At 52.9% G+C, this 25,020-nt stretch overlaps 1 protein-coding gene across 1 annotated transcript in view; it reads right to left on the reverse strand.

Moving 5' to 3' along the window:
- The window catches only part of LOC309543559 (uncharacterized protein), a 57,270-nt gene extending 45,547 nt beyond the window's left edge, over window positions 1-11,723 (reverse strand). Inside the window, exon 1 of the mRNA XM_082276030.1 lies at window positions 11,204-11,723. Within this exon, the coding sequence (XP_082132156.1) occupies window positions 11,204-11,590 (387 nt within the window). The 5' untranslated portion in view covers window positions 11,591-11,723. The remainder of the gene's footprint in view (window positions 1-11,203) is intronic.
- Window positions 11,724-25,020: the final 13,297 nt, after the last annotated feature.

The following is a 25,020-nucleotide window of genomic DNA, read 5'->3' on the forward strand; positions in this document are numbered from 1 at the left end:
ACTAACATATTGGGGTTCACCAGTCACTGACACCCTCCCCCTCTCACCAACCAATACTAGATATATTGGGGTTCACCAGTCACTGACACCCTCCCCCTCTCACTAACCAATACTAGATATATTGGGGTTCACCAGTCACTGATACCCTCTCCCTCTCACTAACCAATACTAGACATATTGGGGTTCACCAATCACTGACACCCTCCCCCTCTCACCAACCAATACTAGACATATTGGGGTTCACCAGTCACTGACACCCTCCCCCTCTCACCAACCAATACTAGACATATTGGGGTTCACCAGTCACTGACACCCTCCCCCCTCTCACTAACCAATACTAGATATATTGGGGTTCAGCAGTCACTGATACCCTCCCCCTCTCACTAACCAATACTAGACATATTGGGGTTCACCAATCACTGACACCCTCCCCCTCTCACCAACCAATACTAGACATATTGGGGTTCACCAATCACTGACACCCTCCCCCTCTCACCAACCAATACTAGACATATTGGGGTTCACCAGTCACTGACACCCTCCCCCTCTCACCAACCAATACTAGACATATTGGGGTTCACCAGTCACTGACACCCTCCCCCCTCTCACTAACCAATACTAGATATATTGGGGTTCAGCAGTCACTGATACCCTCCCCCTCTCACTAACCAATACTAGACATATTGGGGTTCACCAGTCACTGACATCCTCCCCCTCTCACCAACCAATACTAGACATATTGGGGTTCACCAATCACTGACACCCTCCCCCTCTCACCAACCAATACTAGACATATTGGGGTTCACCAATCACTGACACCCTCCCCCTCTCACCAACCAATACTAGACATATTGGGGTTCACCAATCACTGACACCCTCCCCCTCTCACCAACCAATACTAGACATATTGGGGTTCACCAGCCACTGACATCCTCCCCCTCTCACCAACCAATACTAGATATATTGGGGTTCACCAGTCACTGACACCCTCCCCCTCTCACCAACCAATATTAGACATATTGGGGTTCACCAATCACTGACACCCTCCCCCTCTCACCAACCAATACTAGATATATTGGGGTTCACCAATCACTGACACCCTCCCCCTCTCACCAACCAATACTAGACATATTGGGGTTCACCAGTCACTGACACCCTCCCCCCTCTCACTAACCAATACTAAACATATTGGGGTTCACCAGTCACTGACACCCTCCCCCCTCTCACCAACCAATACTAGACATATTGGGGTTCACCAGTCACTGACACCCTCCCCCCTCTCACTAACCAATACTAAACATATTGGGGTTCACCAGCCACTGACATCCTCCCCCTCTCACCAACCAATACTAGACATATTGGGGTTCACCAGTCACTGACACCCTCCCCCCTCTCACTAACCAATACTAAACATATTGGGGTTCACCAGTCACTGACACCCTCCCCCCTCTCACTAACCAATACTAGACATATTGGGGTTCACCAGTCACTGACACCCTCCCCCTCTCACCAACCAATACTAAACATATTGGGGTTCACTAGTCACTGACATCCTCCCCCCTCTCACTAACCAATACTAGACATATTGGGGTTCACCAGTCACTGACACCCTCCCCCTATCCCAATCTCCAATCAATACTGGATATTTTGGGGTTCACCAGTCACTGACACTCTGTGGGCATCCTCCACCTCTCACCAATCCCCCCCCCCCTTCCAGCACACAGCAGGTAATCCTCAGCTGTGCACGTTTCCCTATGAGACTGTGTAGAGGAGAGTGTATCCATCCCCAACCACTCAGGTCTCAGAGTACACTCAGCTCCTTTCTCTATATGCTGTGCAATGTGTGACATCAGAATCCTGCGCCTGTCTTCTGGAGCTGAGAAATGTTGTGTAAATTCTATACTTTGAAGGGATGTGGAGGAGAGATAGGATTTGTGCTGGGGGGGAGGGGGATTTGAAGTGGGGGGAGAAGGTTTGTGCTCAGAGGAGAAATTTGAGGGGTAGAGGATTTGTACTAGGAAGAAGGATTTATTTCTGGGGCGGGGGGGGGGGAGGGGAGAGTTTTGCTGTGGTGCTTGTGAGGAATGAGTGGATTTGAGCTGGGTGGGGGGGGGGGCAAAGATGTTTGCTGAGAAGGGAATTTCAGTAGGGGGGGCAGATTTGTATTGGGGGGGGGGAATTTATGCTTAGGGGTAAGCATGTAGATTAGTGTTTGATTTTTTTTTTGGGGGGGGGTTGTGCTGGGAGGGGGGCATGTGGGGAATGAGTGAATTTAGGCTTGGAGGGGGGCAACGATTTGTGCTGGGAAGGGGATTTCAAAAGGGGCAGATTTGTATTGGGGGGGGGGGGGAGAATTTATGATTGGGGGTAAGCATGTAGATTAGTGTTTTATTTATTTTTTTCGGGGGGGGGGGCATGTGGGGAATGAGCAAATTTAAGCTTGGAGGGGGTGCAAAGATTTGTCCTGGGAAGGGGATTTCAGTAGAGGTGGATTTGTTTTTGGGGGGAGGAGGAACTTATGCTTAGGGGGTAAGCATGTCGATTAGTGTTTGATTTTTTTTTTGGGGGGGGGGGTGATTTTTACTGACACATGACATATATCTTGGGGGGGGGTGCAATTTGGTATGTTCGCCCTGACCTTGTCCCTGCACTGTATACGGTACTGTGCAAAAGTTTTAGGCAGGTGTGAAGAAATGCTGGAAAGGAAGAATGCTTTCAGAAATCCGGATACTTCTCCATCGATGCTGTACCATCTGGGAGGCGTGTGATTGGCCCCAAATTTATTCTGCAGCAGGACAACCACCCCCAACATCCAGCCAATGTCATTACGAAATATCTTCAGTGTAAGGAAGAACAGGGAGTCCTGGAAGTGATGGTTTGGCCCCCACAGAGCCCTGATCTCCCCATCATGGATCTGTCTGGGATGAAGGATTGGAGGCAGAAGATCTGTGCTTCGTCCCCCAAGATATACATAGAACAACCTACCTGCCGAGATCCTTCACCCACTGCGTGCAAGTCTACCTAGAAGAAGGCAAGGGGGGGCACCCCAAAAATTGATTGGATTTGGTATAAGAAGGCAAAGGGGGGGCACCCCAAATATCAAATGGATTTGGTAGAAGAAGGCCAAGGGGGCACCCCAAATATTGATCGGATTTGGAAGAAGTAGGCAAAGTGGGGAACCCCAAATATTGATTGGATTGGATAGAAGGCATAGGGGGCGCCTCAAATATTGATTAGATTTGGTAGAAGAAGGCAAAGGGGGGCACCCCAGATATTGACTGGATTTGGTAAAAGAAGGCAAAGGGGGGCACCCAAAATATTGATTGCATTTGGTAGAAGAAGGAAAAGGGGGACACCCCAAATATTGATTGGATTTGGTAGAAGAAGGCAAAGGGGGGCACCCTAAATATTGACCGGATTTGGTAGAAGGCAAAGGGGGAGGCACCCCAAATATTGATTGGATTTGGAAGAAGTAGGCAAAGGAGGGAACCCCAAATATTGATTGGATTTGGTAGACGAAGGCAAAGGGGGAGGCACCCCAAATATTGATTGGATTTGGTAGACGAAGGCAAAGGGGGAGGCACCCCAAATATTGATTGGATTTGGTAGACGAAGGCAAAGGGGGAGGCACCCCAAATATTGATTGGATTTGGTAGACGAAGGCAAAGGGGGAGGCACCCAAAATATTGATTGGATTTGGAAGAAGTAGGCAAAGGGGGAGGCACCCCAAATATTGATTGGATTTGGAAGAAGTAGGCAAAGGAGGGAACCCCAAATATTGATTGGATTTGGTAGAAGGCAAAGGGGGGCACCCCAAATATTGAATGGATTTGGTAGAAGAAGGCAAAGGGGGGGCACCCCAAATATTGAATGGATTTGGTAGAAGGCAAAGGGGGGCACCCCAAATATTGATTGGATTTGGTAGAAGGCAAAGGGGGGCACCCCAAATATTGACTGGATTTGGTAGAAGAAGGCAAAGGGGGGCACCACAAATATTAATTGGATTTGGTAGAAGGCAAAGGGGGGCACCCTAAATATTGATTGGAGTTCTCTGCATTCACTTTCCATTTTCCTCATTGATATAAATAAATTATTAATACTTCAATGTATAAGTTCATACAATGTATCATTCCCCTGAACTGTACACGGGTTATAGAGGACATACATGGACTCCACCAACAAGGGCACTATGTTATACAATGTATCACTGTACTGTACACGGGTTATAGAGGACATACATGGACTCCACCAACAAGGGCACTATGTTATACAATGTATCACTGTACTGTACACGGGTTATAGAGGACATACATGGACTCCACCAACAAGGGCACTATGTTATACAATGTATCACTGTACTGTGCACGGGTTATAGAGGACATACATGGACTCCACCAACAAGGGCACTATGTGATACAATGTATCACTGTGCACGGGTTATAGAGGACATACATGGACTCCACCAACAAGGGCACTATGTTATACAATGTATCACTGTACTGTACACGGGTTATAGAGGACATACATGGACTCCACCAACAAGGGCACTATGTTATACAATGTATCACTGTACTGTGCACGGGTTATAGAGGACATACATGGACTCCACCAACAAGGGCACTATGTTATACAATGTATCACTGTACTGTACACGGGTTATAGAGGACATACATGGACTCCACCAACAAGGGCACTATGTTATACAATGTATCACTGTACTGTACACGGGTTATAGAGGACATACATGGACTCCACCAACAAGGGCACTATGTTATACAATGTATCACTGTGCACGGGTTATAGAGGACATACATGGACTCCACCAACAAGGGCACTATGTTATACAATGTATCACTGTACTGTGCACGGGTTATAGAGGACATACATGGACTCCACCAACAAGGGCACTATGTTATACAATGTATCACTGTACTGTGCACGGGTTATAGAGGACATACATGGACTCCACCAACAAGGGCACTATGTTATACAATGTATCACTGTGCACGGGTTATAGAGGACATACATGGACTCCACCAACAAGGGCACTATGTTATACAATGTATCACTGTGCACGGGTTATAGAGGACATAGATTGTCTACTCATTCACTAAACCAATATAAGAGACCGACCAACACTTCCCATCCTGGACCCGTCTGCTGTCTGTTCTCTATAGATAGCGGACCACACTGTCAGCAGAGGAATGGGGGACACCATTGTGAAGAGCTCTGTATGAACAGCTGGCCGTCCCTGAACAAGGGTCACATTTTATGGTCACACTTGTTCCCAGTCTGCCGTCACCAACTAAAATGTGGTGTCTCCTCTGAGGACTAAATATACTTCTGTATGAAAGGAAGGTCTGTGCATGGTCGGCATTTCCTTCTTATCATTGGAGTGGAAACTTCAACCAAGATCCCAGTCATTGGGTTCCATCCAAGGTATGGATATAGACCACCACACAGAGATACACCATATGTCCAAAAGTATGTGACCCCCTGACCATCATACCTATCACTACATGGTAAGATGACCCCCTGACCATCATACCTATCACTATATGGTAAGATGACCCCCTGACCATCATACCTATCACTATATGGTAAGATATATGGACCCCCTCCAGATGATGGAGTTCAGGGGTCTCCAGTGAAGGGTCCTGGTAATCCTCCATCCCACAAAGACATTGGAGACAATTGTGCTCAGCCTTGTGGTAACAGTTTGGCAAAGACCCTTTTCTGTTCCAGCACGACTGTGCCCCCCCCCGTATACAAAGCACAACTGTGCCCCCCCCGTGTACAAAGCACGACTGTGCCCCCCCCCCCGTGTACAAAGCACGACTGTGCCCCCCCCCCCTGTACAAAGCACGACTGTGCCCAGCCCCCCCCCCCCTGTACAAAGCCAGCTCATTAAAGATATGGTGTGACCAGTTTGGTATGGAGAGGAACCCCAGTGTCCTGCACAGAGCCCTGACCTCAACCCTATTGATCACCTTTGGGATGATTTGGAACACTGATTTTGAGCTTTTTCTTGTTTGGGGGGCCCAAAATGTGAGCCAGGTCTTCTCATCCAACATCCAACATACCTGACCTCACAATTCCAAATTAAAGGCAACCATAGGGAAGGGAAAAATCTACAATAATGGACATTGAGAGACAAATCCATATCAATGGCCATGGTGAGGTGCAAGATAGTCTATCAAATTATCTCATCCAGGTGGTATGATCAGGTGTGATAGTCAGGTAGGATGGTCAGGTGTGATGGTCAGGTACAATGGTCAGGTATGATGGTAAGGTATGATGGTCAGGTGTGATGGCCAGGTGTGATGGTCAGGTACGATGGTCAGGTGTGATGGTCAGGTATGATGGTCAGGTGTGATGATCAGGTACGATGGTCAGGTATGATGGCCAGGTATGATGGTAAGGTATGATGGTCAGGTGTGATGATCAGGTACGATGGTCAGGTGTGATGATCAGGTATGATGGTCAGGTGTGATGGTAAGGTGTGATGATCAGGTATGATGGTTAGGTACAATGGTCAGGTGTGATGATCAGGTACAATGGTCAGGTGTGATGGTTAGGTAGGATGGTCAGATGTGATGGTCAGGTAGGATGGTCAGGTGTGATGCTCAGGTGTAATGATCAGGTACGATGGTCGGGTGTGATAATCAGGTACGATGGTCAGGTGTGATAATCAGGTGTGATGGTCAGGTGTGATGGTTAGGTAGGATGGTCAGATGTGAAGATCAGGTGTGATGGTCAGGTAGGATGGTCAGGTGTGATGATCAGGTGTGGTGGTGAGGTAGGATGGTCAGGTGTGATGATCAGGTATGATGGTCAGGTACGATGGTCAGGTGTGATGATCAGGTGTAATGATCAGGTATGATGATTAGGTGTGATGATCAGGTATGATGGTCAGGTGTGATGATCAGGTGTAATGATTAGGTAGGATGATCAGGTTTGATGGTCAGGTGTGATGGTCAGGTACGATGGTCAGGTGTGATGGTCAGGTACGATGGTCAGGTGTGATGATCAGGTATGATGGTCAGGTGTGATGGTCAGGTAGGATGGTCAGGTGTGATGATCAGGTACGATGGTCAGGTACAATGGTTAGGTACAATGGTCAGGTGTGATGATCAGGTACGATGATTAGGTGTGATGATCAGGTGTGATGGTCAGGTACGATGGTCAGGTGTGAAGATCAGGTATGAGGGTCAGGTGTGATGGTCAGGTAGGATGGTCAGGTGTGATGATCAGGTACGATGGTTAGGTGTGATGGTCAGGTGTGATGATTGGTGCAATGGTCAGGTGTGATGATCAGGTGTGATGGTCAGGTACAATGGTTAGGTATGATGGTCAGGTGTGATGATCAGGTACGATGGTCAGGTGTGATGGTCAGGTAGGATGGTCAGGTGTGATGATTAGGTACGATGGTCAGGTGTGATGGTCAGGTACGATGGTCAGGTGTAATGGTCAGGTACGATGGTCAGGTGTGATGGTCAGGTACAATGGTCAGGTGTGATGATCAGGTGTGATGGTCAGGTACGATGGTCAGGTGTGATGGTCAGGTGTGATGGTCAGGTGTGATGGTCAGGTGCGATGGTCAGGTGCGATGGTCAGGTGCGATGGTCAGGTGCGATGGTCAGGTGCGATGGTCAGGTGTGATGGTCAGGTGCGATGGTCAGGTATGATGGTCAGATGTGATGATCAGGTACAATGGTCAGGTGTGATGGTCAGGTGTGATGGTCAGATGTGATGATCAGGTACGATGGTCAGGTGTGATGATCAGGTACAATGGTCAGGTGTGATGGTCAGGTGCGATGGTCAGGTACGATGGTCAGGTATGATGGTAAGGTATGATGGTCAGGTACGATGGTCAGGTGTGATGGTCAGGTGTGATGGTCAGGTGTGATGGTCAGGTGCGATGGTCAGGTGCGATGGTCAGGTGCGATGGTCAGATGCGATGGTCAGGTGTGATGGTCAGGTGTGATGGTCAGGTGCGATGGTCAGGTATGATGGTCAGGTGCGATGGTCAGGTGTGATGGTCAGATGTGATGATCAGGTACGATGGTTAGGTACAATGGTCAGGTGTGATGGTCAGGTGTGATGGTCAGATGTGATGATCAGGTACGATGGTTAGGTACAATGGTCAGGTGTGATGGTCAGGTGCGATGGTCAGGTACGATGGTCAGATGTGATGATCAGGTACGATGGTTAGGTACGATGGTTAGGTACAATGGTCAGGTGTGATGATCAGGTACGATGGTTAGGTACGATGGTTAGGTACAATGGTCAGGTGTGATGATCAGGTACGATGGTCAGGTACGATGGTCAGGTGTGATGGTCAGGTGTGATGGTCAGGTGTGATGGTCAGGTGCGATGGTCAGGTGTGATGGTCAGGTGCGATGGTCAGATGCGATGGTCAGGTGTGATGGTCAGGTGCGATGGTCAGATGCGATGGTCAGGTGTGATGGTCAGGTGTGATGGTCAGGTGCGATGGTCAGGTATGATGGTCAGGTGCGATGGTCAGGTGTGATGGTCAGGTGCGATGGTCAGGTGTGATGGTCAGATGTGATGATCAGGTACGATGGTTAGGTACAATGGTCAGGTGTGATGGTCAGGTGTGATGGTCAGATGTGATGATCAGGTACGATGGTCAGGTGTGATGATCAGGTACAATGGTCAGGTGTGATGGTCAGGTGCGATGGTCAGGTACGATGGTCAGGTATGATGGTAAGGTATGATGGTCAGGTACGATGGTCAGGTGTGATGGTCAGGTGTGATGGTCAGGTGTGATGGTCAGGTGCGATGGTCAGGTGCGATGGTCAGGTGCGATGGTCAGATGCGATGGTCAGGTGTGATGGTCAGGTGTGATGGTCAGGTGCGATGGTCAGGTATGATGGTCAGGTGCGATGGTCAGGTGTGATGGTCAGATGTGATGATCAGGTACGATGGTTAGGTACAATGGTCAGGTGTGATGGTCAGGTGTGATGGTCAGATGTGATGATCAGGTACGATGGTTAGGTACAATGGTCAGGTGTGATGGTCAGGTGCGATGGTCAGGTACGATGGTCAGATGTGATGATCAGGTACGATGGTTAGGTACGATGGTTAGGTACAATGGTCAGGTGTGATGATCAGGTACGATGGTTAGGTACGATGGTTAGGTACAATGGTCAGGTGTGATGATCAGGTACGATGGTCAGGTACGATGGTCAGGTGTGATGGTCAGGTGTGATGGTCAGGTGTGATGGTCAGGTGCGATGGTCAGGTGTGATGGTCAGGTGCGATGGTCAGATGCGATGGTCAGGTGTGATGGTCAGGTGCGATGGTCAGATGCGATGGTCAGGTGTGATGGTCAGGTGTGATGGTCAGGTGCGATGGTCAGGTATGATGGTCAGGTGCGATGGTCAGGTGTGATGGTCAGATGTGATGATCAGGTACGATGGTTAGGTACAATGGTCAGGTGTGATGGTCAGGTGTGATGGTCAGATGTGATGATCAGGTACGATGGTCAGGTGTGATGATCAGGTACAATGGTCAGGTGTGATGGTCAGGTGCGATGGTCAGGTACGATGGTCAGGTATGATGGTAAGGTATGATGGTCAGGTACGATGGTCAGGTGTGATGGTCAGGTGTGATGGTCAGGTGTGATGGTCAGGTGCGATGGTCAGGTGCGATGGTCAGGTGCGATGGTCAGATGCGATGGTCAGGTGTGATGGTCAGGTGTGATGGTCAGGTGCGATGGTCAGGTATGATGGTCAGGTGCGATGGTCAGGTGTGATGGTCAGATGTGATGATCAGGTACGATGGTTAGGTACAATGGTCAGGTGTGATGGTCAGGTGTGATGGTCAGATGTGATGATCAGGTACGATGGTTAGGTACAATGGTCAGGTGTGATGGTCAGGTGCGATGGTCAGGTACGATGGTCAGATGTGATGATCAGGTACGATGGTTAGGTACGATGGTTAGGTACAATGGTCAGGTGTGATGATCAGGTACGATGGTTAGGTACGATGGTCAGGTGTGATGGTCAGGTGTGATGATCAGGTGTGATGGTCAGATGTGATGATCAGGTACGATGGTTAGGTACAATGGTCAGGTGTGATGGTTAGGTACGATGGTCAGGTGTGATGGTCAGGTGTGATGATCAGGTGTGATGGTCAGGTGCGATGGTCAGGTGTGATGGTCAGGTGTGATGGTCAGGTGCGATGGTCAGATGTGATGATCAGGTACGATGGTTAGGTACAATGGTCAGGTGAGATGGTCAGGTGTGATGGTCAGGTGTGATGGTCAGGTGTGATGGTCAGGTGTGATGGTCAGGTGCGATGGTCAGGTGTGATGGTCAGGTGTGATGGTCAGATGTGATGGTCAGGTACGATGGTCAGGTGTGATGGTCAGGTGTGATGGTCAGGTGTGATGGTCAGGTGTGATGATCAGGTGCGATGGTCAGGTACGATGGTCAGATGTGATGGTCAGGTGCGATGGTCAGGTACGATGGTCAGGTGTGATGGTCAGGTGTGATGGTCAGGTGTGATGGTCAGGTGCGATGGTCAGGTACGATGGTCAGGTGTGATGGTCAGGTGTGATGGTCAGGTGCGATGGTCAGGTACGATGGTCAGATGTGATGGTCAGGTGCGATGGTCAGGTACGATGGTCAGGTGTGATGGTCAGGTGTGATGGTCAGGTGTGATGGTCAGGTGCGATGGTCAGGTACGATGGTCAGGTGTGATGGTCAGGTGTGATGGTCAGGTGCGATGGTCAGGTATGATGGTCAGGTGTGATGGTCAGGTGTGATGGTCAGGTGTGATGGTCAGGTGCGATGGTCAGGTGCGATGGTCAGGTACGATGGTCAGGTATGATGGTCAGGTGTGATGGTCAGGTGCGATGGTCAGGTACGATGGTCAGGTGTGATGGTCAGGTGTGATGGTCAGGTGCGATGGTCAGGTACGATGGTCAGGTATGATGGTCAGGTGTGATGGTCAGGTACGATGGTCAGATGTGATGGTCAGGTATGATGATCAGGTGTGATGGTCAGGTATGATGGTCAGGTGTGATGACGTACGGGAAGGACGAAGTCCTTTGTCCCAATAAATGAACTGTTGGATATATATATATACACTGTATATATGTTACATAGAATACTCAGGTATTACATGCTGTCCTCAGAACCTGACACAAGATTGGGCCCCCGAGTTACCTTACCTTATTCACAGGAAGGTCCCCCCCGGAAATCGATCTTCGTGGATTGTACATCCTCAGTGGGATTTCCTCTTCATGTTTCCCAAACAGTTCCTCCATAGTCCCGGTGTCAATCTGCAGATCCCCGGGGAATGTCTCTGAGCTCCATAGACTGGACCTCCCCTTCACTCTCTCCACTGGAATGGCCTCCCAGTTAAAGCTCCTCAGACGTCTCCTTGGGTCAAACCTTGAAATTGGGCCCCTGGGGGTCTCAGAAAATGTGTGGATAGGAGGAGGTGGGGGTGGGGGAGCTGGAATTTCAGGAGATGTTGAGAAGTGGTTGTAGTGGACGGGAGGCGACTGGCAGACGCTGCCGTTGTCTTTTGAACCCATATTTGTGGTGATCAGCATCTCTTGGAGGGTCCGGAGATCCCCTTTGTGTCCTTCAGGATGGAAATAATCACCAGCAGAGTCTCAGCAGAAGCTTCACATGGCTGATTGAACGTGAGCGCTGCGGCGTGCGATCCTCTGCGATCCCCGAGAACAGCTGTCAGGACAAGAGAGAAACCACAGGAATTCCAACATGAAATATCAACCATTGTCTGTCCTCACCTGAGCACCGGAGTGATAATTGGGTGCTAAAGGTTGTCTCATCCAACATCGTGCTTAGTATATACCTCCCCCCCCCAACATTCACAGCTACCTACCCCCCCCAACATTCACAGCTACCTACCCCCCCCCAACCTTCACAGCTACCTACCCCCCCAACCTTCACATCTACCTACCCCCCCAACCTTCACAGCTACCTACCCCCCCCAACCTTCACATCTACCTACCCCCCCCAACCTTCACAGCTACCTCCCCCCCCAAACTTCACAGCTACCTACCCCCCCAACCTTCACATCTACCTACCCCCCCAACCTTCACAGCTACCTACCCCCCCAACCTTCACATCTACCTACCCCCCCAACCTTCACAGCTACCTACCCCCCCAACCTTCACATCTACCTACCCCCCCAACCTTCACAGCTACCTACCCCCCCCCCAACCTTCACATCTACCTACCCCCCCAACCTTCACAGCTACCTACCCCCCAACCTTCACATCTACCTACCCCCCCCAACCTTCACAGCTACCTACCCCCCCAACCTTCACATCTACCTACCCCCCAACCTTCACATCTACCTACCCCCCCAACCTTCACAGCTACCTACCCCCCAACCTTCACATCTACCTACCCCCCCAACCTTCACAGCTACCTACCCCCCGCCCAACCTTCACAGCTACCTACCCCCCAACCTTCACATCTACCTGCCCCCCAACCTTCACATCTACCTCCCCCCCAACCTTCACAGCTACCTACCCCCCCAACCTTCACATCTACCTACCCCCCCAACCTTCCCAGCTACCTACCCCCCCAACCTTCACAGCTACCTACCCCCCCCCCCCCAACCTTCACATCTACCTACCCCCCAACCTTCACATCTACCTACCCCCCCAACCTTCACATCTACCTCCCCCCCAACCTTCACATCTACCCCCCCCAACCTTCACATCTACCTACCCCCCAACCTTCACAGCTACCCCCCCCCCAAACTTCACATCTACCTACCCCCCCCCCAACCTTCACATCTACCTACCCCCCCAACCTTCACATCTACCTCCCCCCCAACCTTCACATCTACCTCCCCCCCAACCTTCACATCTACCCCCCCCAACCTTCACATCTACCTACCCCCCAACCTTCACAGCTACCTACCCCCCCAACCTTCACAGCTACCTACCCCCCCACCAACCTTCACAGCTACCTACCCCCCAACCTTCACAGCTACCTACCCCCCCAACCTTCACATCTACCTACCCCCCAACCTTCACAGCTACCTACCCCCCAACCTTCACATCTACCTACCCCCCACCCTTCACAGCTACCTACCCCCCCAACCTTCACAGCTACCTACCCCCCAACCTTCACATCTACCTACCCCCCCCAACATTCACAGCTACCTACCCCCCAACCTTCACATCTACCTACCCCCCCACCCTTCACAGCTACCTACCCCCCCAACCTTCACATCTACCTACCCCCCCAACCTTCACAGCTACCTACCCCCCCAACCTTCACAGCTACCTACCCCCCAACCTTCACATCTACCTACCCCCCCAACCTTCACATCTACCTACCCCCCCCCAACCTTCACAGCTACCTACCCCCCCCAACCTTCACAGCTACCTACCCCCCCCCAACCTTCACATCTACCTCCCCCCCAACCTTCACATCTACCCCCCCCAACCTTCACATCTACCTACCCCCCAACCTTCACAGCTACCTACCCCCCCCCCAACCTTCACAGCTACCTACCCCCCCAACCTTCACATCTACCTACCCCCCAACCTTCACATCTACCTACCCCCCCAACCTTCACAGCTACCTACTTTCCCAACCTTCACAGCTACCTACCCCCCCAACCTTCACAACTACCTACCCCCAACCTTCACAGCTACCTACCCCCCCAACCTTCACAGCTACCTACCCCCCCCCCAACCTTCACAGCTACCTACCCCCAACCTTCACAGCTACCTACCCCCCCCCCAACCTTCACAACTACCTACCCCCAACCTTCACATCTACCTATCCCCAACCTTCACATCTACCCACTCCCCAACCTTCACAGCTACCCACCCCCCCAACCTTCACAGCTACCTACCCCCAAACCTTCACAACTACCTACCCCCCCCCCAACCTTCACAGCTACCTACCCCCCCAACCTTCACAGCTACCTACCCCCCAACCTTCACAGCTACCTACCCCCCAACCTTTACAGCTACCTACCCCACCAACCTTCACAGCTACCTACCCCCCCACCAACCTTCACATCTACCTACCCCCCCAACCTTTACAGCTACCTACCCCCCACCTTCACAGCTACCTACACCCCCAACCTTCACAGCTACCTTCCCCCCAACCTTCACAACTACCTACCCCCCAACCTTCACAGCTACCTACCCCCCCCAACCTTCACAGCTACCTACCCCCCCACCAACCTTCACATCTACCTACCCCCCCAACCTTCACAGCTACCTACCCCCCCCCCCCAACCTTCACAACTACCTACCCCCCACCTTCACAGCTACCTACACCCCCAACCTTCACAGCTACCTTCCCCCCAACCTTCACAACTACCTACCCCCCCAACCTTCACAGCTACCTACCCCCCAACCTTCACAGCTACCTACCCCCCAACCTTCACAGCTACCTACCCCCCTCCTAACCTTCACAGCTACCTACCCCCCACCCTTCACAGCTACCTACCCCCCCAACCTTCACAGCTACCTACACCCCCCAACCTTCACAGCTACCTACCCCCAACCTTCACAGCTACCTACCCCCCTCCCAACCTTCACAGCTACCTACCCCCAACCTTCACAGCTACCTACCCCCCTCCCAACCTTCACAGCTTCCTACCCCCCACCCTTCACAGCTACCTACCCCCCCCCAACCTTCACAGCTACCTACACCCCCCAACCTTCACAGCTACCTACCCCCAACCTTCACAGCTACCTACACCCCCAACCTTCACAGCTACCTACCCCCCAACCTTCACAGCTACCTACACCCCCCAACCTTCACAGCTACCTACCCCCAACCTTCACAGCTACCTACCCCCCCAACCTTCACAGCTACCTACACCCCCCAACCTTCACAGCTACCTACCCCCAACCTTCACAGCTACCTACCCCCCTCCAAACCTTCACAGCTACCTACCCCCCACCCTTCACAGCTACCTACCCCCCCAACCTTCACAGCTACCTACCCCCCAACCTTCACATCTACCTACCCCCCACCAACCTTCACAGCTACCTACCTCCCCAACCTTCACAGCTACCTACCCCACCAACCTTCACAGCTACCTACCCCCCAAACTTCACATCTACCCACCCCCCAACCTTCACAGCTACCTACCCCCCAACCTTCACAGCTACCTACCCCCCCCCCAACCTTCACAGCTACCTACCCCCCAACCTCCACAGCTACCTACCCCCCAACCTTCACAACTACCTACCCCCCCACCTTCACAGCTACCTACACCCCCAACCTTCACAGCTACCTACCCCCAACCTTCACAGCTACCTACACCCCCCAACCTTCACAGCTACCTACCCCCAACCTTCACAGCTACCTACCCCCCAACCTTCACAACTACCTACCCCCCGACCTTCACAGCTACCTACACCCCCAACCTTCACAGCTACCTACCCCCAACCTTCACAGCTACCTTCCTCCCCAACCTTCACAGCTACCTACCCCCCAACCTTCACATCTACCTACCCCCCACCAACCTTCACAGCTACCTACCTCCCCAACCTTCACAGCTACCTACCCCACCAACCTTCACAGCTACCTACCCCCCAAACTTCACATCTACCCACCCCCCAACCTTCACAGCTACCTACCCCCCAACCTTCACAGCTACCTACCCCCCCCCAACCTTCACAGCTACCTACCCCCCAACCTCCACAGCTACCTACCCCCCAACCTTCACAGCTACCTACCCCCCCAACCTTTACAGCTACCTACCCCCCCAACCTTCACAGCTACCTACAACCCAACCTTCACAGCTACCTACCCCCCAACCTTCACATCTACCTACCCCCCCAACCTTCACATCTACCTACCCCCTCAACCTTCACAGCTACCTACCCCCCAACATTCACAGCTACCTACCCCCCCCAACCTTCACATCTACCTACCCCCCCAACCTTTACAGCTACCCACCCACCCAACCTTCACAGCTATCTACCTCCCCAACCCTCACATCTACCCACCCCCCCCCAACCTTCACAACTATCTACCTCCCAACCTTCACAGCTACCTACCCCCCCCCCCCAACCTTCACAGCTACCTACCCCCCAACCTTCACAACTACCTACCCCCCACCCTTCACAGCTACCTACCCCCCAACCTTTACAGCTACCTACCCCTCAACTTTCACAGCTACCTACCCCCCAACCTTCACAGCTACCTACCCCCCCAACCTTTACAGCTACCTACCCCCCAACCTTCACAGCTACCTACCCCCTCAACCTTCACAGCTACCTACCCCCCAACATTCACAGCTACCTACCCCCCCCCAACCTTCACATCTACCTACCCCCCCAACCTTCACAGCTACCTACCCCCCAACATTCACAGCTACCTACCCCCCCAACCTTTACAGCTACCTACCCCCCCAACCTTCACAGCTACCTACACCCCCAACCTTCACAGCTACCTACCCCCCAACCTTCACATCTACCTACCCCCCCCCCAACCTTCACATCTTCCTACCCCCTCAACCTTCACAGCTACCCACCCACCCAACCTTCACAGCTATCTACCCCCCCAACCTTCACAGCTATCTACCTCCCAACCTTCACAGCTACCTACCCCCCCAACCTTCACAGCTACCTACCCCCTCAACCTTCACAGCTACCTACCCCCCAACCTTCACAGCTACCTACCCCCCAACCTTCACATCTACCTACCCCCCCAACCTTCACATCTACCTACACCCCCAACCTTCACAGCTACCTACCCCCCCAACCTTCACAGCTACCTACCCCCCAACCTTCACAGCTACCTACCCCCTCAACCTTCACAGCTACCTACACCCCCAACCTTCACAGCTACCTACCCCCCCAACCTTCACAGCTACCTACCCCCCAACCTTCACAGCTACCTACCCCCTCAACCTTCACAGCTACCTACACCCCCAACCTTCACAGCTACCTAGCCCCCCAACCTTCAGAGCTACCTACCCCCCAACCTTCACAGCTACCTACCTCCCCAACCTTCACAGCTATCTACCTCCCAACCTTCACAGCTACCTACCCCCCCAACCTTCACAGCTACCTACCCCCTCAACCTTCACAGCTACCTACACCCCCAACCTTCACAGCTACCTACCCCCCCAACCTTCACAGCTACCTACCCCCCCCCAACATTCACAGCTACCTACCCCCAACCTTCACAGCTACCTACCCCCCCAACCTTCACAGCTATCTACCTCCCCAACCCTCACATCTACCCACCCCCCAACCTTCACAACTACCTACCCCCCAAACCTTCACAGCTACCCACCCCCCCCCAACCTTCACAGCTACCTACCCCCAAACCTTCACAGCTACCTTCCCCCCAACCTTCACAACTACCTACCCCCCCAACCTTCACAGCTACCTACCCCCCAACCTTCACAGCTACCTACCCCCCAACCTTCACAGCTACCTACCCCCCTCCTAACCTTCACAGCTACCTACCCCCCACCTTCACAGCTACCTACACCCCCAACCTTCACAGCTACCTTCCCCCCAACCTTCACAACTACCTACCCCCCCAACCTTCACAGCTACCTACCCTCCCCAACCTTCACAGCTACCTACACCCCCAAACCTTCACATCTACCTACCCCCCCCCCCCAACCTTCACAGCTACCTACACCCCCAACCTTCACAGCTACCTACACCTCCAACCTTCACAGCTACCTACCCCCCCCAACCTTCACAGCTATCCTCCTCAAACTTCACAGCTACCTACACCCCCAAACCTTCACATCTACCTACCCCCCCCCAACCTTCACAGCTACCTACCCCCCAACCTTCACAGCTACCTACCCCCCAACCTTCACAGCTACCTACCCCCCCCAACCTTCACAGCTACCTACCCCCCCACCAACCTTCACATCTACCTACCCCCCCAACCTTCACAGCTACCTACCCCCCCCCCAACCTTCACAACTACCTACCCCCCACCTTCACAGCTACCTACACCCCCAACCTTCACAGCTACCTTCCCCCCAACCTTCACAACTACCTACCCCCCCAACCTTCACAGCTACCTACCCCCCAACCTTCACAGCTACCTACCCCCCAACCTTCACAGCTACCTACCCCCCTCCTAACCTTCACAGCTACCTACCCCCCACCCTTCACAGCTACCTACCCCCCCAACCTTCACAGCTACCTACACCCCCCAACCTTCACAGCTACCTACCCCCAACCTTCACAGCTACCTACCCCCCTCCCAACCTTCACAGCTACCTACCCCCAACCTTCACAGCTACCTACCCCCCTCCCAACCTTCACAGCTTCCTACCCCCCACCCTTCACAGCTACCTACCCCCCCAACCTTCACAGCTACCTACACCCCCCAACCTTCACAGCTACCTACCCCCAACCTTCACAGCTACCTACACCCCCCAACCTTCACAGCTACCTACCCCCAACCTTCACAGCTACCTACCCCCCCAACCTTCACAGCTACCTACACCCCCCAACCTTCACAGCTACCTACCCCCAACCTTCACAGCTACCTACCCCCCTCCCAACCTTCACAGCTACCTACCCCCCACCCTTCACAGCTACCTACCCCCCCACCCTTCACAGCTACCTACCCCCCCCAACCTTCACAGCTACCTACCCCCCAACCTTCACATCTACCTACCCCCCACCAACCTTCACAGCTACCTACCTCCCCAACCTTCACAGCTACCTACCCCACCAACCTTCACAGCTACCTACCCCCCCAAACTTCACATCTACCCACCCCCCAACCTTCACAGCTACCTACCCCCCAACCTTCACAGCTACCTACCCCCCCCCAACCTTCACAGCTACCTACCCCCCAACCTCCACAGCTACCTACCCCCCAACCTTCACAACTACCTACCCCCCCACCTTCACAGCTACCTACACCCCCAACCTTCACAGCTACCTACCCCCAACCTTCACAGCTACCTACACCCCCCAACCTTCACAGCTACCTACCCCCAACCTTCACAGCTACCTACCCCCCAACCTTCACAACTACCTACCCCCCCACCTTCACAGCTACCTACACCCCCAACCTTCACAGCTACCTACCCCCCAACCTTCACAGCTACCTTCCTCCCCAACCTTCACAGCTACCTACCCCCCAACCTTCACATCTACCTACCCCCCACCAACCTTCACAGCTACCTACCTCCCCAACCTTCACAGCTACCTACCCCACCAACCTTCACAGCTACCTACCCCCCAAACTTCACATCTACCCACCCCCCAACCTTCACAGCTACCTACCCCCCAACCTTCAAAGCTACCTACCCCCCCCAACCTTCACAGCTACCTACCCCCCAACCTCCACAGCTTCCTACCCCCCAACCTTCACAGCTACCTACCCCCCCAACCTTTACAGCTACCTACCCCCCCAACCTTCACAGCTACCTACAACCCAACCTTCACAGCTACCTACCCCCCAACCTTCACATCTACCTACCCCCCCAACCTTCACATCTACCTACCCCCTCAACCTTCACAGCTACCTACCCCCCAACATTCACAGCTACCTACTCCCCCCCAACCTTCACATCTACCTACCCCCCCAACCTTTACAGCTACCCACCCACCCAACCTTCACAGCTATCTACCTCCCCGACCCTCACATCTACCCACCCCCCCCCCAACCTTCACAACTATCTACCTCCCAACCTTCACAGCTACCTACCCCCCCCAACCTTCACAGCTACCTACCCCCCAACCTTCACAACTACCTACCCCCCACCCTTCACAGCTACCTACCCCCCAACCTTTACAGCTACCTACCCCCCAACCTTCACAGCTACCTACCCCCCTCAACTTTCACAGCTACCTACCCCCCAACCTTCACAGCTACCTACCCCCCCAACCTTTACAGCTACCTACCCCCCAACCTTCACAGCTACCTACCCCCTCAACCTTCACAGCTACCTACCCCCCAACATTCACAGCTACCTACCCCCCCCCCCCAACCTTCACATCTACCTACCCCCCCAACCTTCACAGCTACCTACCCCCCAACATTCACAGCTACCTACCCCCCCAACCTTTAAAGCTACCTACCCCCCCAACCTTCACAGCTACCTACACCCCCAACCTTCACAGCTACCTACCCCCCAACCTTCACATCTACCTACCCCCCCCCCAACCTTCACATCTTCCTACCCCCTCAACCTTCACAGCTACCTACCCCCCAACATTCACAGCTACCTACCCCCCCCCCAACCTTCACATCTACCTACCCCCCCAACCTTCACAGCTACCCACCCACCCAACCTTCACAGCTATCTACCCCCCCAACCTTCACAGCTATCTACCTCCCAACCTTCACAGCTACCTACCCCCCCAACCTTCACAGCTACCTACCCCCTCAACCTTCACAGCTACCTACCCCCCAACCTTCACAGCTACCTACCCCCCAACCTTCACATCTACCTACCCCCCCAACCTTCACATCTACCTACCCCCTCAACCTTCACAGCTACCTACACCCCCAATCTTCACAGCTACCTACCCCCCCAACCTTCACAGCTACCTACCCCCCAACCTTCACAGCTACCTACCCCCTCAACCTTCACAGCTACCTACACCCCCAACCTTCACAGCTACCTAGCCCCCCAACCTTCACAGCTACCTACCCCCCCAACCTTCACAGCTACCTACCCCCCAACCTTCACAGCTACCTACCTCCCCAACCTTCACAGCTATCTACCTCCCAACCTTCACAGCTACCTACCCCCCCAACCTTCACAGCTACCTACCCCCTCAACCTTCACAGCTACCTACAGCCACAACCTTCACAGCTACCTACCCCCCCAACCTTCACAGCTACCTACCCCCCCCCCCCAACATTCACAGCTACCTACCCCCAACCTTCACAGCTACCTACCCCCCCAACCTTCACAGCTATCTACCTCCCCAACCCTCACATCTACCCACCCCCCAACCTTCACAACTACCTACCCCCCAAACCTTCACAGCTACCCACCCCCCCAACCTTCACAGCTACCTACCCCCAAACCTTCACATCTACCTACCCCCCCGCCCAACCTTCACAGCTACCTACCCTCCCCAACCTTCACAGCTACCTACACCCCCAAACCTTCACATCTACCTACCCCCCCCAACCTTCACAGCTACCTACACCCCCAACCTTCACAGCTACCTACACCTCCAACCTTCACAGCTACCTACCCCCCCCCCAACCTTCACAGCTATCCTCCTCAAACTTCACAGCTACCTACACCCCCAAACCTTCACATCTACCTACCCCCCCCCCCAACCTTCACAGCTACCTACACCCCAACCTTCACAGCTACCTACCCTTCCCCAACCTTCACAGCTACACAGCTACCTACCCCCCCCCCCCAAACTTTACATCTACCTACCCCCCCAACCTTCACAGCTATCTAAACTCCCCAACCTTCACAGCTACCTACACCCCAACCTTCACAGCTATCTACCCCCCAACCTTCACAGCTATCTACCCCCCAACCTTCACAGCTACCTACCCCCCAACCTTCACAGCTACCTACCCCCCCCCCAACCTTCACAGCTATCTACCCCCCAACCTTCACAGCTACCTACCCCCAAACCTTCACAGCTACCTACCCCCCCCCCAACCTTCACAGCTACCTACACCCCCCCCAACCTTCACATCTACCCCCCCAACCTTCACAGCTACCTAAACCCCAACCTTCACAGCTATCTACCCCCAAACCTTCACAGCTACCTACCCCCCAACCTTCACAGCTATCTACCCCCCACCTTCAAATCTACCTACCCCCCCAACCTTCACAGCTACCTACCCCCCCAACCTTCACAGCTACCTACATCCCCCAACCTTCACAGCTACCTACCCCCCCCCCCCAACCTTCACAGCTACCTACCCCACCCAACCTTCATAGCTACCTACCCTCCCAACCTTAACAGCTACCTACCCCTCCAACCTTCACAGCTACCTACCCCCCCCAACCTTCACAGCTACCTACCCCCTCAACCTTCACAGCTACTTACCCCCCAACCTTCACAGCTATCTACACTGCCCAACCTTCACAGCTACCTACCCCCCCCCCAACCTTCACAGCTACCTACACCCCAACCTTCACAGCTATCTACCCCCCAACCTTCACAGCTATCTACACTGCCCAACCTTCACAGCTACCTACCCCCCCCAACCTTCACAGCTACCTACACCCCAACCTTCACAGCTATCTACCCCCCAACCTTCACAGCTACCTACCCCCCCCCAACCTTCACAGCTATCTACCCCTCAACCTTCACAGCTACCTACCCCCAAACCTTCACAGCTACCTACCCCCCCCCACAACCTTCACAGCTACCTACACCCCCCCCCCAAACTTCACAGCTACCTACCCCCCCCCCAAACTTCACAGCTACCTACCCCCCCTCAACCTTCACATCTACCCCCCAACATTCACAGCTACCTAAACCCCAACCTTCACAGCTATCTACCCCCAAACCTTCACAGCTACCTACCCCCCAACCTTCACAGCTATCTACCCCCCCCACCTTCAAATCTACCTACCCCCCAACCTTCACAGCTACCTACCCCCCCAACCTTCACAGCTACCTACACCCCCCAACCTTCACAGCTACCTACCCCCCCAACCTTCACAGCTACCTACCCCCCCCCAACCTTCACAGCTACCTACCCCACCCAACCTTCACAGCTACCTACCCTCCCAACCTTAACAGCTACCAACCCCCCCCCCCACAACCTTCACAGCTACCTACCCCTCCAACCTTCACAGCTACCTACACCCCACACCTTCACAGCTACCTACCCCCCAACCTTCACAGCTACCTACCCCCAACCTTCACAGCTACCTACCCTCCCCAATCTTCACAGCTACCTACCCCCCCTAACCTTCACAGCTACCTACAACCCCAACCTTCACAGCTATCAACCCCCAACCTTCACATCTACCTACCCCCCCCCCCCCTCTTACCATCACAGCTGCCTCAGCCACCCCCAACCTTCATTGTTACATCTACATCTCAGAGCTGCTGATCTCCTGCAGCCTCTTTGCAGCCACTTTCTCAGGGCGGGTTTCCTGATGGTGACACCAAACAATGGAGTGAATGGACTATTAAAGATTAGATGAGATTTTAGTAATTGGGGTTTTTATGTCTCCACCTTCATCTTCACCTTTCCATGTTTTCCAGAAAGTTCTCTTCATCCACATCAAACAGATGATTATCATTAAAGCAATAAACATTTCCCTGACTGATGTCCAACCATCCCCTGATAATCTCCAGAAGAGAGAGAGAGCGGCAGTTCCTTATCACCCTCTGCAGAACATCTGCAAGATTCCCCAATGGAGATCAACTCAGAATAAACACGCTGCCTGCTGTGCACAGACCCCCCTGCTGTACACAGATCCCCCCACCCCCGCTATGCACAGACCCCCCCTGCTGTACACAGATCCCCCCACCCCCGCTATGCACAGACCCCCCCCCCCTGCTGTGCACAGACCCCCCGTCCCCCCATCACCGTCCCTGCTGTGCACAGACCCCCATTTGTGGGTTCGGAAGGTGCTGGTTGATGGTCTTTACAGACCTACGCCACCTCTACAGGCGCCGATATATCACTGTGCACCAATCAGAATGTCAGCTGCATTTATAAGTACTTCTGATTGGTGGATATCTGACCAGACTGCTGCCATTGGGGCCACAAAATACTTTATTTTCTCCATTATAAAAGGAGAAGCTACAAGTCCTCATTAACTCTATTAGTTACTAAAGAAGTCCATCACTAACATCCCTGTTGATCCCGCCATGGAGGCCCCTCTTCAGGCACTTCCTGTTATAGGGTGACAACGCTCTGTCCCCCAACTGTGCTCCTGTGTTGTCACCCTGGTGATCCTGCCATGGAGGCCCCTCTTCAGGCACTTCCTGTTATAGGGTGACAACGCTCTGTCCCCCAACTGTGCTCCTGTGTTGTCACCCTGGTGATCCTGCCATGGAGGCCCCTCTTCAGGCACTTCCTGTTATAGGGTGACAACGCTCTGTCCCCCAACTATGCTCCTGTGTTGTCACCCTGGTGATCCCGCCATGGAGGCCCCTCTTCAGGCACTTCCTGTTATAGGGTGACAACGCTCTGTCCCCCAACTGTGCTCCTGTGTTGTCACCCTGGTGATCCCGCCATGGAGGCCCCTCTTCAGGCACTTCCTGTTATAGGGTGACAACGCTCTGTCCCCCAACTGTGCTCCTGTGTTGTCACCCTGGTGATCCCGCCATGGAGGCCCCTCTTCAGGCACTTCCTGTTATAGGGTGACAACGCTCTGTCCCCCAACTATGCTCCTGTGTTGTCACCGTGTCACATGGGCTTCTGATAGAGGAAACAAGCGGCCATTCCAGCACACATTACACAGACATGATCCTCTGGTGTCACCATCAGGAACGCCCCCCCTGAGAAATCACTGGAGTGTATAGAGACAGGAAGTGGCTGCAAAGAGGCTGCAGGAGATCAGCAGCACTGAGATGGGATAATGGAGGAAAAAAGGAATATATTAAAAACAATTGTGAGAATTGTGGATGATATTCAATGTCCTTCCCTCAGAGTTTAGATCTGCTTCATAGAGCCGCCTTCATTATCAGTTATTGATAAGAAACAATTGGGTGGAAATATTAAAAGGATAATCTCCATTTATGTGCAGTGAGTGTCAGACTGCAAGCGGAATATTCCCCAACTGGGAGGAGCTAATTATAGATACAACCTGAGATTATCCAATCAGAGAAGATCTTATAGTGTAATACCTGACAGTCCCCCAAATCCTGCTGATGGAGCAACTTTATCCCGAGCTTTCCACATGCAGAAACCTTTATTATCATCTGTCATCATTTATTATCATCTGTCATCATTTATTATCACCCTTCATCATTTACTATCATCCTTCATCACTTATTATCACCCTTCATCACTTATTATCACCCTTCATCATTTACTATCATCCTTCATCATTTATTATCACCCTTCATCATTTATT

The sequence above is a fragment of the Pelophylax lessonae genome (assembly GCF_965119305.1).
Source record: "Pelophylax lessonae genome assembly, contig: HAP1_SCAFFOLD_204, whole genome shotgun sequence".
NCBI classification, from domain to species: Eukaryota; Metazoa; Chordata; class Amphibia; order Anura; family Ranidae; genus Pelophylax; species Pelophylax lessonae.